This window comes from Elgaria multicarinata, chromosome 10 (assembly GCF_023053635.1).
Source record: "Elgaria multicarinata webbii isolate HBS135686 ecotype San Diego chromosome 10, rElgMul1.1.pri, whole genome shotgun sequence".
Lineage (NCBI taxonomy): Eukaryota > Metazoa > Chordata > Lepidosauria > Squamata > Anguidae > Elgaria > Elgaria multicarinata.
Window position 1 is genome coordinate 27,772,742 of NC_086180.1, and position 13,900 is coordinate 27,786,641.

The 13,900-nt window shown below is 43.6% G+C and overlaps 1 protein-coding gene across 2 annotated transcripts in view; it reads right to left on the bottom strand.

Moving 5' to 3' along the window:
• The window catches only part of CXXC4 (CXXC finger protein 4), a 59,424-nt gene extending 45,735 nt beyond the window's left edge, over nt 1-13,689 (bottom strand). The window contains exons 1-2 of one of the 2 annotated variants that reach the window (XM_063135662.1): nt 12,772-13,689; nt 12,513-12,696 (exon numbers count right to left, since the gene is read on the bottom strand). In XM_063135662.1, coding sequence (XP_062991732.1) covers nt 12,513-12,696; nt 12,772-13,676 — 1,089 coding nt within the window. In that variant the 5' untranslated portion in view covers nt 13,677-13,689. Of the gene's footprint in view, nt 1-10,604; nt 12,697-12,771 lie in introns of those variants that run through there. The other variant, XM_063135661.1, reaches the window with a different exon arrangement.
• Nucleotides 13,690-13,900: the final 211 nt, after the last annotated feature.

The following is a 13,900-nucleotide window of genomic DNA, read 5'->3' on the forward strand; positions in this document are numbered from 1 at the left end:
TTGGCATATGCAAGTGGTCTGGCAGAAGTGGGCTTCCCACTCTATCCTTTCCATAGCAGCTACACAGTGGGTCAGGGGACCCTGCTGAATGGGGTGAACTGTTGCATGATGAGGGAGAAGATCCCTCAAAATCAAGCAAAGACAGCTACCATGAGCAAAGCCCTTCTGTCCACGGAAGGCAGATCCTGGATCTAACCCAAGCAGTAGAAGTACAGCATGATTCAGAGAGCTACAGATGCTTAAATTCAGTTCAGTTTAGCCACACGTATTTTTTCTGGGGTTGTGCCCATAGTCATTGTCATCTGTGGCAAACCTTGTTGCCAATTTTTATTGGAATTCCGAAGATCACTCTAATACATGGGGCACTAGCGCAGAAAACCGAGCCGCAGCTTTAAAAAGCTCAATGCATTTTCAGATCTGGTGTTATTCAGATCTGATTTTACTATAAACTGAAACCAAATACTAAATTTGTATGAAAGTTGGAAAAGAAAGTATCAACATGTTCAATGGAGCTGATATCCAAACTTTTTATAAAACTAGCCAGATTTGTTTGAAACTAGTGTTATATTGGTGACTTCATAAACTAAATGGCTTAAAATTATGGAGTGAGACAGGCACCAGACACAATCTCTTTGTGTCACAGTGTTAGGTGTCACAATGTAATGCAAAGAAATTCTAAGAACAGATTGTGTTTAATAGATGTTATATTACCATATTTATCTGTTTGACTCATTAAACTGTCCGTTTCAAGCATCCAATTTTGTTGCGATTTTATACCATATTTTTTACAGTATGACAGGCTATGTGTATTGATGAACCCAGATTTCTGAAGGCCCTTCAGCAAGACACCTTCCACCATGGGGGGGGGGCTTCCTCAGTGAGTCTACCTTCTCACCACCATTATCACCAGCTGCTATTGCTCTAATTCTCTTTCCTACTGCTCCTCTTCACTACCGCCATTGTATGGACCAGAACAAGAGGCGGGGAAAACAAGGAGGTTGCAAGTGTGAAGAGGATAACCAAGTCCATAGGGTTCTTGTCATTGAGTCCTCAGCAAGTGCCCCACCATGCCTACCCTTGGTGCCAGCCCTGGCTGAACCTCATTCCTGAGGGTCCTGTACTCTATCCACTGATGCTGTGCTATTTTAATGTACTCCCAAGTCTTTCAAATATCCCCCACTCTGCACTTTTGATTTCTCCTCCTCTGCCTCTGTCCTCCTTGCTTTCTTCTTTGACTATTGGCTGACTGGCTCTGATGTAACAGTGGACGTGTGCTAGCAGGGTGGTTATAGCCCCTCTGGCAGCCGCTGGCTTAACTGCTCCAGTATCACAGGACAGCTGACCAATTTTGATGCAGGCAGCTGAGCTGTTTAAATGCTCATTTATCATCTTGGAATCTAAATTCCAAGATCCACAAGTGTCCTACGTGAAATTAAAGCATTTCATCTATGGCAGAATATCATGCATTGGCAAATAAACCAGGAGGTGCAGATCAGTTAAGCAGTTTCTGTATTTTGTACTGGAAAGGGATAAAGGACATTGGCAGTTTATAACGAAAGGGTACTGAAGAGGAAATCTATTTAACTTCAGCATGTATTTGATTCAAAACTTACTCAGTTCATGAACTGGGAAAGAGGGAGTTGGTTCTCTTCTTTCAGGACATTTACATACTACGGATGTCTAGTAGAGATGTGACAGCAGACAAGCTATTAAAAACTGCTATGAGCTTAGTAACTTCCCTGGAATTATCTACTGAACTGATTAAATTATTTTGTTCCTTTCTTACAAATTAAATAGATACCTACATCTAGGATTTAATAGCAGTTTGCACATTCCTTTCTTTAAGAACAGGGTGGGGGAGAAAGAGTCTGGCATTTTATGGGGTACAAACCCCCCATGTAACACCATCACCATTAACTGAAACTGAATAGATCTAAACTGTGCCTCGACAGAATTCCTTTCAGCTTATTTAGGATATTTTCCTGATGGATTGTGTCCTTTGCACACCTACTCAAGAACACTAATATATATGCAGCACATACATCTTTAGTATACATGCAGTGTACCCTTCTTTGGCTTTTGTTTGTTCGAAAGTTTCATGTGTAGACTAGATTGCTATAATGCACTCTAGCTGGAACTGCCTTTGAAGATGTTTCAGAAACTCAGTTGGTGCAAAATGTGGCAACCCAGATGTTGTTGAAGGCCAGGAGTTCAGGGCCAGGAGTTCATTCTCCATACCATGCATAATTTTGTACTCCTCTATCATGTCCCCTCTTAGCCTCCTTTTTTCCAAGCTAAGCAATCCCAGTTGCTGTAACCTTCCCTCATAAGGGAGATGCTCCAGCCCCTTGATCATTTTAGTGGCCCTTTTCTGCACTTTTTCCAGCTCTACAATATCTTTTTTAGGTGTGATGACCAGAACTGTACACAGTGTTCTAAGTGTGGTCACACCATAGTTTTGTATAAAGGCAGTATGATACTGGTAGTTTTATCTTCAATTCCTTTTCTAATAATGCCTAACCTGGAGTTTGCCATCTTTACAGTGGCTGCTCACTGGGGCCTTAGCTACCTAAGGTTTATCCCGCGATCATCCCGGGGTTGTCCCTGCCTGCTCCAGGGGTCCCTTGTGTGTCATTTGCATGAACAGCAATGACCCCAGGATGATCCCAGGATAAACCTTAGGTCTAGCTAAGGCCTGGGTTGACATTTTCATCCAGATGTCCACCACAACCCCAATATCTCTTTCTTGGTCAGTCACCACTAGCTCAGACTCCATCAGGTTATACTTGAAGTTGAGATTTTTTGCCCCAACGTGCATCACTTCATTCTTGCTTATATTGAACCACATTTGCCATTTGGATACCCATTCTCCCAATTTAGAGAGATCCTTTTGAAACTCCTCACCATCCCTTTTTGTTTCAACCACCCTAAATAATTGTGTGTCAGCAGCACTATAAGAACCAATCTGTGCTTTAAGAGGAACCTAGGAGGCCCTACTTGTAAGTCTGCAAAAGAGATCTATGAGGATGGCAGGCACAAGAAATAGGGCCTCTTTGGTGATGGCTCCCTGGTTGCGGAACTCCTTTCCAACAGACTTGCATAAGCCCCTTCAGTGCAGGCCTTTGTCAGTTGCATTTTCTTGATGTTTTGTTTGTTTGTTTTTAGTGCCAATAGTTTACAAATGATCTGAATTAATTGAAATTGCTTAATTTTTAATTTTATGGAGTGGTAAGAGGAGTTTTAAGCTGCTGTTTATATCATCGTTTTGACACTGGTTGCATTGTGCTAGATTGGCTATTTTAGTGTCTTTTTACATGTTATGATTGTCTCTAAGCTGCAATGTGTGAGCTCCATGTTTATGCCACTTTAGGTGGTGCAAAACCATTTATATAAATAATAAATAAATAAATATAGAAATTGGTGTGAATAAAGTAACTGAATAGAAAGGACTGAATTTTAGCTCTCTTTAAGAGGATAGGAGATCCTCTAAGGATTTTAAAGATCAAGGGGACAATAAAACAGCGGATCAGCCAAGGAACTATAGATCTGATCCTATTGTTTAATCCATTGGCCTGACATTGCCAGGTGTGTAGTCATCTCCCATGGCAATATTTTACCCCTCTCAACTCTCCCCCACTCAAAAACATCCAGGCTCATAGAGGAAAATCCACGAAAATCATTTAAATAATGAACCAGATAAAGCTGGGTAACTCTCAAAGTTTAGCATGAATCCAGCTCCCATTAAAGTCAGGAAGGAAAAAAGATCATTTTAATTGCCACAGGCATTGCTTCATTATTTCAGAAAATATGCCTTGAAGTAGGAAGATGTGCACAGCTTTAGTGAGATCTCAAATGGCTACGATCTGCTTATTAATTCAGGATTCACACATTATTGTAACATATCGTGCAGACTGATGAAGAGTACAAAAATTAAACATATGTGGCTTTAAAAAAAAACCTTGCCTTTACTCACAGTGAAATTTGAGGCTACTTGTGCTCTATTTAACAGGTAAAATTGCCCAATAGAAAACCAATTTTTGTTCTGCAACTGACAAACAAACAATTAACTTTACAACAGCAGAAGTGGGCATATTTTAGATTTGTTTCCTCTCCCCCATGATGCATAAATTCCTTCCCAACAGGTTAGAACCCAGCAATAATGCAACCACATCTTGACATTATGAAAGTTTCACCAATGGGAATTGGCTGAAAAAGTTGGAATATCAGGCCTTAGCTAGACCAAAGGTTTATCCCAGGATCGTCCCGGGATCGTCCCTGTTCATGTAAATGACACACCGGATATCCCGGGAGCAGGCAGGGACGACCTCAGGATAAACCTTAGGTCTAGCTAAGGCCTCAGTCTAATCATGAGGTTATTATGACTATAGGTCAGCAACTGGGGTACTACTACTACACGGTTCCAATTCAGGCCCAAACACTCAACCAATATGGGTGTGTTGGTTGGATGTTTTTCTCACAGTAACATGGTGAAGGAGCCAGAAAGCAGGGGGTCTTTTCTGCTGACTTTCCAGTTAGTTACCCTAATCATGTTAGCTGCCTGTTCTGTTTTAGTCTCCCATAATCTCCCTACACAGCTGACTGCCATCACAGAATGCAATCTACAGCTATAGAAATCTCCTCTGAGATTTCTACAGCTATCTCCTCTGAGGCTCTTCTTAATTGATCCCTATCCACAGAGCTCAGTGGTGTTACATTAACAACATTCTCCAGAAAACCAAAGAGCAAACAGTGCACCACCAACCACAGGACCACTTTGTCTCTAAGGTCCATGCCATATGATGCTACATTTTAAGTCTCAGAACTTGCTGCTGCTTCCATTTCAGTCAGTAGGTGAGAATCTGGTTCTCAGTCATACCTGGCCAGCTTAAATAAAAGCAGTTTTGCACACTGGTTCTAAAACATATGAAATTGTCTCAGTACGAGTCGAAGTATCTATTCCAGTGTTGTCGGCACTGACTGGCAGCAACTCCCCTGGGTTTCAGGCAGGATTCTTTCTGAGCCTGACCTGGAGATGTTGGGGCTTGGACCTGGAACCTTCTGCATGCAAAGCAGGTGCTCTACCCCTGAGCTACAGCCCTTTCCTTGTTACGGTCATGTTATGATCATATATTCCCAAGCAGGCTCATTGTACTTACTTCTGGGTGTGATTAGAATTGAACCTTCCTAATATCTGAAATACAAGTTTGTCACACTGAAAGGTTTAATCACCACAATTATGTCCAATGTGAGGTTAGGAGTGGGGCAGGAAGAGAAATTGACTAAGCCATGGTAGTTAAGCATTTTGAGCTAAACATTACAGCTTAGCATGTCATGTGAACTGTGACTTAGGGCTCATCTACACCAAGCAGGATATTCCACTATGAAAGTGGTATATAAAAGGCAGGATCTACACTACTGCTTTATAGTGGTACTGAAGTGAACTGACAACTGTTGGGGCCCATGAAACATCATACCACTATGAAAGTGGTATGAAAGCGGTATGTGGTATGTGTCAATGGGCCCCAACAGTTGTCAGTGCACTTTGATACCGCCACAAAGCAGTAGTGTGGCTCCTGCCTTTTATATACTGCTTTCATCCTACTTTCATAGTGGAATATCCTGCTTGGTGTAGATGAGCCCTCAGAGTGCCACGTGAACCATTCCTAACCATAGTGGCTACATAACCATGGTTTAAACACACTCACTAACCATTTGCTGCAAAAAGGTTGGCGGCCTAACCATGGATTAGTATGTTGTCTAAACAAACCCATTGTATTTAACGTGGAGGCTTAACATAATGAACATGTGAAGCATTTTAAGAAACTGTTTTTTGAAAGATTAAGACCCAAGTCTAGATTTCCCTGACTCTGCTCCATTGGAAGCTAAGATGCATAAATGTGGGCGTCAGGAGGCTGAAATTGAAGACTTTGGACAAAAATGACAGGCAAACTGAACCAGACCCTTTGATTTTTCAATTCATAAGAGAGGCAATGCTAGCGATGCCCCTTAGTCTATAATTTACAGTCGGAATTATATTAATGTACACTAATGGGAGGCAAATAAGTCTCTCTGGATAAATAATGATTATGCCTTTTTAAATATACCATAAATCTAAATGAACACTGTGGATGGGTGTGAATACACAGGGTTCTACATGACATCAATCTTATTTTATGTATTTACTACTATTAATTGCATGTGTTGGATTTTTGTTTTATTATATGTTACATGTTCTTTAAAAATCAATCACTAAAGTGCTCTTATGATAAGATTCATATAAGAAAAATAAAACCAGCTTGGTTTTTTTTTTGGTGGGGAGGATGTTAGGAGGCAACACTGCATTCAAAATATAACAGCCAGGCATAAAAGCTAGGTTTGTAGACAGCTACTTATATATTCGCTTGCAGCTAATAAGAATTGCCTCCAACTGACCAACAATATTAGTTTTTGTAACAGAAAGAGAGTTGCTTCATTTTTTCCCTACCTGCCACAAATGAGATTAAATCCAGAAAAGACAAAAGTGCTGATGGTCAGTAGAATGCCTGACTCAGGGCCCAGGATTCAGCCTGTTCTGCGTGGGGACAGGCTCCCCTTGAAAGATCAGCTTTGTAGCTTGGGAGTGCTCCTAGATCCTACACCATCCCTGGGCCTTCTGGTGGAAGCAGTGGCGAGGTGTGCATTTGCACAACTACGTCTAGTGCACCAGCTGCAACCATTCCTTAGACCCTCTGATCTGGCGATAACTGCTGTCTATGCCTTGAGTTCCATCACTGTTAGACTATTGCAATGTGCTGTGCTTGAAGACTGTCCAGAAGCTTAAATCGGTGCATAATGCAGCAAATAGGCTGCTAACTGGAGCATGCTATTGTGATCATATCACCACAATACTAAAAGATCTGCACTGGTTGCCAATTATTTTTCAGGCTCAATTCAAGGTGCTGGCTTTAAACTTTAAATGACTTATTGTTTAGCTATCTGAGGGAGCATCAATCTTGGTATGAACAAGGTTAGTTCCTAAGATCAGCAGGAAAGGTCCTTTTGAAGACACTCTCAATTACAGAAGCCTGCTTGTCATGCAAGTGGGAAAGTACGTTTTCCTATGTTGCTCCTAGACTCTGCAATGCTAGGATGACCATATGAACAGGAGGACAGGGCTCCCGTATCTTTAACAGTTGTATTGAAAGGGGAATTTCAGCAGGTGTCATTTGTATGCATGCAGCACTTGGTGGAATTCTCTCTTCATCACAACAGTTAAAGCTGCAGGAGCCCTGCCCTCTTTTGTTTCTTGTCACTCTAGTAAAGCTCCTGCAACTTTAACTGTTGTGATGAAGAGGGAATTTCACCAGGTGCTGCATGCATACAAATGACACCTGCTGAAATTCCCCTTTCAATACAACTGTTAAAGATACAGGAGGACTGTCCTCATGTTCATATGGTCACTCTACGCAATGCACTCTGGCAATTGGTCACCATTCTCTCTGCATTCAGGAAGAGGGTCAAATCACATCCTTTTGACTTTTACATTGTTTTTTTAAGGTTGTTTTTAAAGGTCTGTTTTCTCTTTATCTGTTTGTGATTTGGTCTACTATATTTTAGCTGTTTGTGTTTCCATTTTTGGAAAACAGTCTTGATTGGTTTTTCCAGAAAGGCAGTATAGAAATGCTTTTAAATGAATAAAATTTAAATAATTGACTTACACTTCTATGTGTAAACAGGAAGGTTAGTCAAAAACAATAAAACAATAAATAAAAATGTGGCTATAAATACTTGTAAACTTATTTGCAAATCTAAAAGGTGGGTGAAAGCTTTGAGCCCAGTTCCCAGACTTGCTGCTCCTGCACGTAAATATTTAGCTCGGGGGTATACCATAATGCAAAGTCACATTATCTTGCCATTGTTCCAATTTCCCTAACAAACACACTGATGAAAATGTGAAGCAGCCTTAAACTTGACTACTCCAATCTTACAACTCAGCAAGGCTCCACAGGTGTCCAGAGCTACCTCAACAAAGAGTCTTGTGGCACCTTAAAAGACAAACAAATTTATTCTGCAATAAGCTTCCATGCACAAGATCTACTTCATCAGAGTCGGAGTCCACAGAAGCTTATGCCAAAATGAATGTGTTAGTCTATGGCACCATAAAACTCTTCATTGCTGTTTTCTGCAACAGACTAGCATGGCTATCCATCTGGAAAGTGCTACCATGCTTGCTCAGGAGATTTACATGCCCAAAAGGATTCCATGAACAAAATTTCCACTGCTCATTGAAGTGAATAGGAAGTCCCTGCTTAAATACCACAGCCTCTGACTAGAAGAAGATAATGAATAAGTACTACTTGTGGGTGGGGTGTACACTGTCTAGGCAATGTACTATGTATTTTACGATGAACTGGAAAGCAGTGTTCACAATTTCTAAAAACACACAACAGAAGTGGAAAGCCCTATTCTTCCTGCACCTTTTCCATCAGGAGCCCATCTAGACTGCAATGAATCACTGCCGGCCCCTGTGTTGATTGACAGAGACCACAAGCCAATCTCAGCCTGAGACGCCAGTTCAGCGGGGAGACTCTCCTCACCCACCTGCAACCACAGCGAAGGCTTCAATTCAGTTATGTAGGCCCTGTCAGTCTCTGACATGCTTCCAGCTGGTTGCCTTACAACCAGACCCATGTCGCTGCACATGTGCTCCAGGCGGTCATGCTGTCACTCTTTATTATTCAATTAAAACAAAACAAAAAAGGAAAGGAAAAGGGGGGAGTGAAGAAATAAAAAGGGTGGGAACCTAACGCAAATAGAAAATGATTCAATTTGAAGCTCTTTCTGACTGGCGAGTAATGTGCCTCTAAGGATATTAGCCACGTGCTATGGTATACTTTGTGACAGCTTACAATCAGTGGAGAAGTGAAAAGGAATCAACTTCTTTCTAACCCTGGTAGAGCAGTATAGTGCGTGTGTGTGTGTGTGTGTGTGTGTGTGTGTGTGTGTGTGTGTGTGAAGGGAGGAACCAAGTACCTAAAGAGTGAAAGAAGGTGTTTCGGAAAGTACTACAAAAACCATGCATTTTGCTAGCTACACTTATTAAGCAATTTTAATAGACAGTGATCTCATATGACATGCTTGGGCAATTTTTAAAGGTACAGGGCCTCTCTGTCAGACAAATGTGCCTGGAGACACTTGCCAACTCCTCCATTCATAAATGAGCTTTTCTCTCCCTTCTTCCCCACCAGTTCCCTCACTGGCTGGACAAGCTCCACGTTCATTCCCAGAAGCTACTTTACAATCATATTTTAGATCTAAAAGTTTAAACCTAAGTTGATAGGGAGTAAATCTAATTTAATTCAGTAGGACTTATTTCTGAGGATTTAGTTAGGACAGGGTTATAAACATTTAAGATGGCCCTATGGGAAGGAGGACAGGGCTCCTGTATCTTTAACAGTTGTATAAAAAGGGGGATTTCAGCAGGTGTCATTTTGTATGCATGCAGCACCTGTTGAAATTCCCTCTTCATCACAGTTATAGCTGCAGGAGCCCTGCCCTCTTGATCAGACACAAAAGAGGGCAGGGCTCCTGTAGCTTTAAATGTTGTGATGAAGAGGGGATTTCAACAGGTGCTGCATGCATACAAAATGACACCCCTTTTTTATACCACTGGTAAAGATAAAGGAGCCCTGTCCTCCTTTCCATATCACCCTATAATATAAACTTTACGAAAGATCGCAGACCTGATGGAAGTGGACGTTGGCCTCAATCTAGTGAATGTTAGCTGTGACCGAGGATGGAAATAGCGGTTATAAGGGCAACCTGCAGGTCTCAACCCTGTGTTTCCTTCGTATCCATCACCCAAGGGTGGAGGGGCAGTTACAGAGGAAACTGCAGGACAGGAAAGAGTGCTTAACCCTTTCCTCCAGCTGCCAATCTCCCTGCTAATGCACCCCAGGTTGCTTTCCCTCAATGTGGGGCAGGAGAGGGGAGTCATTTGCTGGTGGCAGTCTATTGATGCAGGAAGGGTTAAACTTTCTTCCCCCTCCCCCCACCCACCACTAGTATTCTCAGTACCTCAGCAAAAGTTGTTTTAGAAACATGCACTTGCCAATCCAACATTTAATTCAGGCTTCCCCAACCTGGTGTCTTCCACATGGGCTAGACAACAATTGCCATCATCTACCAGCCAGCATGCAGGATGGCGGGGATCATGGGAGTTGTTATCCTACACATCTGGAGGGTGCCAGGTTGGGCTATAATCCTAAACACATTTACTTCAGAGTAAACACCACTAAACACAGTGGAATATACTTCTGTGTAAACATGCATAACATTAGGTTGCATGTCCATATGTTAGTCATTACTAAGTTGTTTCATTGGTTTGAATGGGACATTCATCCTGAACCTTTCCATTTTTACTCTGAAGTCAGTCCCACTACATTCAGTGGGATGTACTTCCAAGTAAATGCATTTAGGATTGCAGTCTTACCTGAGGCATACCTAACTAGCTGGATTAGGGCCAAAGTGTCTAAGCAGGAGTATCACAAATTGCACAATAGATTACACTTGATGCCACCAGGAACAGAAAAAAAATTCCTTTTTAGTTATGGTTTAGTGTTCAAATCCAGCATTTACTGTTTATTGTAAAAATCACAATATACATTCTTTGAAATGTTCTATGAAATAAACAGGAGTGCATTCGCAACCAAAAATAACAGGCAAATCTATATACAACTGATTTCTACCATCTGAAATATAATCCATAGAGGTTGTTGCATTGGTGTGATATTGTTATCATATATGCACAATAAGCAGCTATAGGAAATATAGAAAGAATGAGTTATTAAACTTTCCAAAAGGATAGTTCAATCTTTCAAGGGCAAAAGAAATTTAATATCACCCAAGTATTTTTTTTAATGAAAACCTTAAACTTAGTGGTAACATTAATACCAATAAAATGCATCCATTTATAAGATAAAACTCCTATTAATCACAATTGTGATTCTCACTGTATGGCTAGTTTTGGTGACTTTACATCTCTCAGCCAGTAATGTACTTTTCTGTGCCAAATAAGCTCTCCCCCACCAAACACAGTCTCATCTGATATGTTCATCTAACCAGCAACACTATAATTTTAATAATGACAGGGGTTTAAATATGATTACAAGTCTTTCCTCTTGTTTTCTTCCATCTAAAAATAATACTATTAGTCATTTTACACATTTTTTTTTGCTGTCTGCTAGACTAAATACATGAACTGAAATTTCCACAACATCCCCTCGTCTGTCGTTTGTATGTCTACCAATCTTGAAAACCTATCTTTACAGCTCTGTGATACCAAATACATTGTCAATTCTGAGGACAGATTTTAAAAAATAAACGTATATACATTTCAATCACACGTAATAACTTCAGTCATAGGTGTACTTTATCCGATTATAAAATATGCCACAAAGGATTATTTTTTGGTAAGGATGCATTGCCAAAAGTATATTAATCTTGGCATACTTCACCTTCACCTTTACCTCTACCACCAATGGTTTTCTCGCATCAAATTACCACCAAGTCACCCCTAAAAAGTCACCCTAAAAATTATCTAGCAATTAATTTGTTTTGAACTTATAACATTTATAAAAATTGGGGGTCAACTAAAAACAAAACAAAAGAAAGTTCCCTGGCCTAATCTCCAAACAAAGCAAACTCCACACAGCAGACAAAAAGGGGGGAGCGTCCCTCATAACAGCCACCATTAAGTTAGAAAGGAAAATAAATGCTTCATGTGCATTTAAAAATATTTCAGGTTTTCAAAAGATTCACCCTTCACCATTGGTTTCACATCAGTAAAAAATAGTTTACATGTCACCAAACAGAACTTTTTATAGTAACAGTTAAAATATACAGAATTTGTTCAGATCAATTTATAGTGTAATAAACTTGTGTAGAAGTTTTTGTTTTTTTAAAAAATCTTCATATAATGGGATTATTATATTATTATTTTTAAAAATCCTTCTCTCTGATGTTAAAAGATTTTGTCAGCCTGTGCATTTCCAAACATCAAGCTAAAGAATTTCCCCCTCTCTTAGAAAACGCAATCCACCCCAAAAAAACCAAAACCATCCTAAAGTGAGGAAACTCCTAAGTCCCCCTGACATGTTTTCTTTATTATTATTCTCATTATTATTATTCCAGGGGACCTACCAGACCTCTTCCCTTTCAAAACTGGGTTCAAGACAAGTCCAAACCACCAATGGGTCTCTGTGTGTGTTTGTGTGTGGCTACGTTGTGTGCGCAGTGAGGCGGAGAAGCAAACCCAACCCCAAAAGGGTGCGTGCGTGTGTGGGCCGTGTGTGTGTGTGTGTGTGTGTTGTGTGTGCGCAGGGGGGCTTCCCTTCCTCCCCTCACAACCTGAAGGAGGCTTCAGAAAAGGGATGCTGCATCTTGAAACTAGACAAGAAGCACTGGAGAGGTGGGGGGAGGGGGTTCACGAGGGACGGCGGGAGGCTGGGAAGAAAGAAATCATCTCCTCTGACCTCTAGCGAAGTGCCAGGTTTTTTCTTTAGCTCTTCACATTTCCTAAATTTGCAGATCTGGTGTCCCGTTTTGCGGTTCCTGCAACTGCTGCAGACGCCACAGTTGATGAGCCTCTTGCAGGGCACGCAGACCCCGCACCTTTTCCTCTTCTTCTTGGCAGGGTTGCCGGCTCCTCCTCCTCCTCCTCCTCCTCCAGCGCCGCCGCCGCCGCCCCCTCCTCCTCCCCCGCCTCCTCCTCCTCCGGCGGCTCCCAGGGAGGAGGAGGACGAGGAGGAGGAGGAATGGCTCTGCGGGCAGTCTGCCAGATTGGCAATTTGAAACGCACTGTCTGTGACGGCTGCTGAGGCTGCTGCGGGGGAGTGCAGGGCTGTCATGACGATGACCCCGGGAGGTAATGAGATGCCCCCTAAAGCCGGGATAGCGGAAAAAGTCCCCACGCGCTCGGGGAGATTCATTATCTCTGCTTCAGCAGCGCCGCATTTGAGCTTGTTCATGCATTCCCCAGCCAAAGGTCTGCAGTGTTCAGGGGCTAAGGTGGAGAGGAAATTATTATTTGCCATTTGCAACGAGGGCTGCTCGGCTGGCGCGCAGCCAGGCTTGCCCAGCCGCTGGGACTCGTTCCGATGGTGCAGGCTGCCGCCGCCGCCGCCGCCGCTTCTGCTGGCGGCGTGCAGGGAAGAGGCGGGCGAGGACGACGACGACGCGGCGGCGGCGGCCACTGACGAGGCCGCAGCGGCGGCGGCGGCGGCTGCAGCAGCGGCGGCGGACGAGGACGCTGCTTTGCGGGCCACGCCGCCGGCCGCGGCCGCCACCGGGTTGGGCCCGCCGACGCCCGCGCCCCCGCCGCCCGCGCCGCTGCCCCACAGCATGGCGGTGGCGGCGGCGGCCGTGGCCGTGTCGCAGTTCCAGGGAGACATGCCGATCCGCGCGGCGGCGGCGGCGGCGGCGCTGGGGAAGATGGGGGTGGTGATGCGCGCGATCTTGGCCGCCTGCGGGAAGGCGCCGCCGTTGGTCTTGTAGAAGGTGGCGAAGGAGCGGTACCTCTCCATCTCCGAGTTGTAATCCACAAGGCTGTTGAGGGCGCCGTCGGGCAGGTGGTTCTCTTTGGGCAGCCCGGGCGCCTCGGGGTTGGGCCCCGTCTCCACGCACACGTTGGTGTTCATGGTGCCCAGGGGGTGGGGGTGGGCCTGGGGCAACAGGGTGGGAGGGAAGGAGGAGGGAGAGGAGGAGAGGAAGGGGGGACCGGGGAGGGCCAGGGGAGGGAAGGGCAGGGCGGGGAGGAGGGCCACTGGAGCCGTCGGGGGGGCCGGCACGGGTGCGGGGGGGCCGGAGGGGACGGGGGGAGGGGAAGGGGGGAAGCGATGCCCTCTAATCCTCTTTGGGGTGC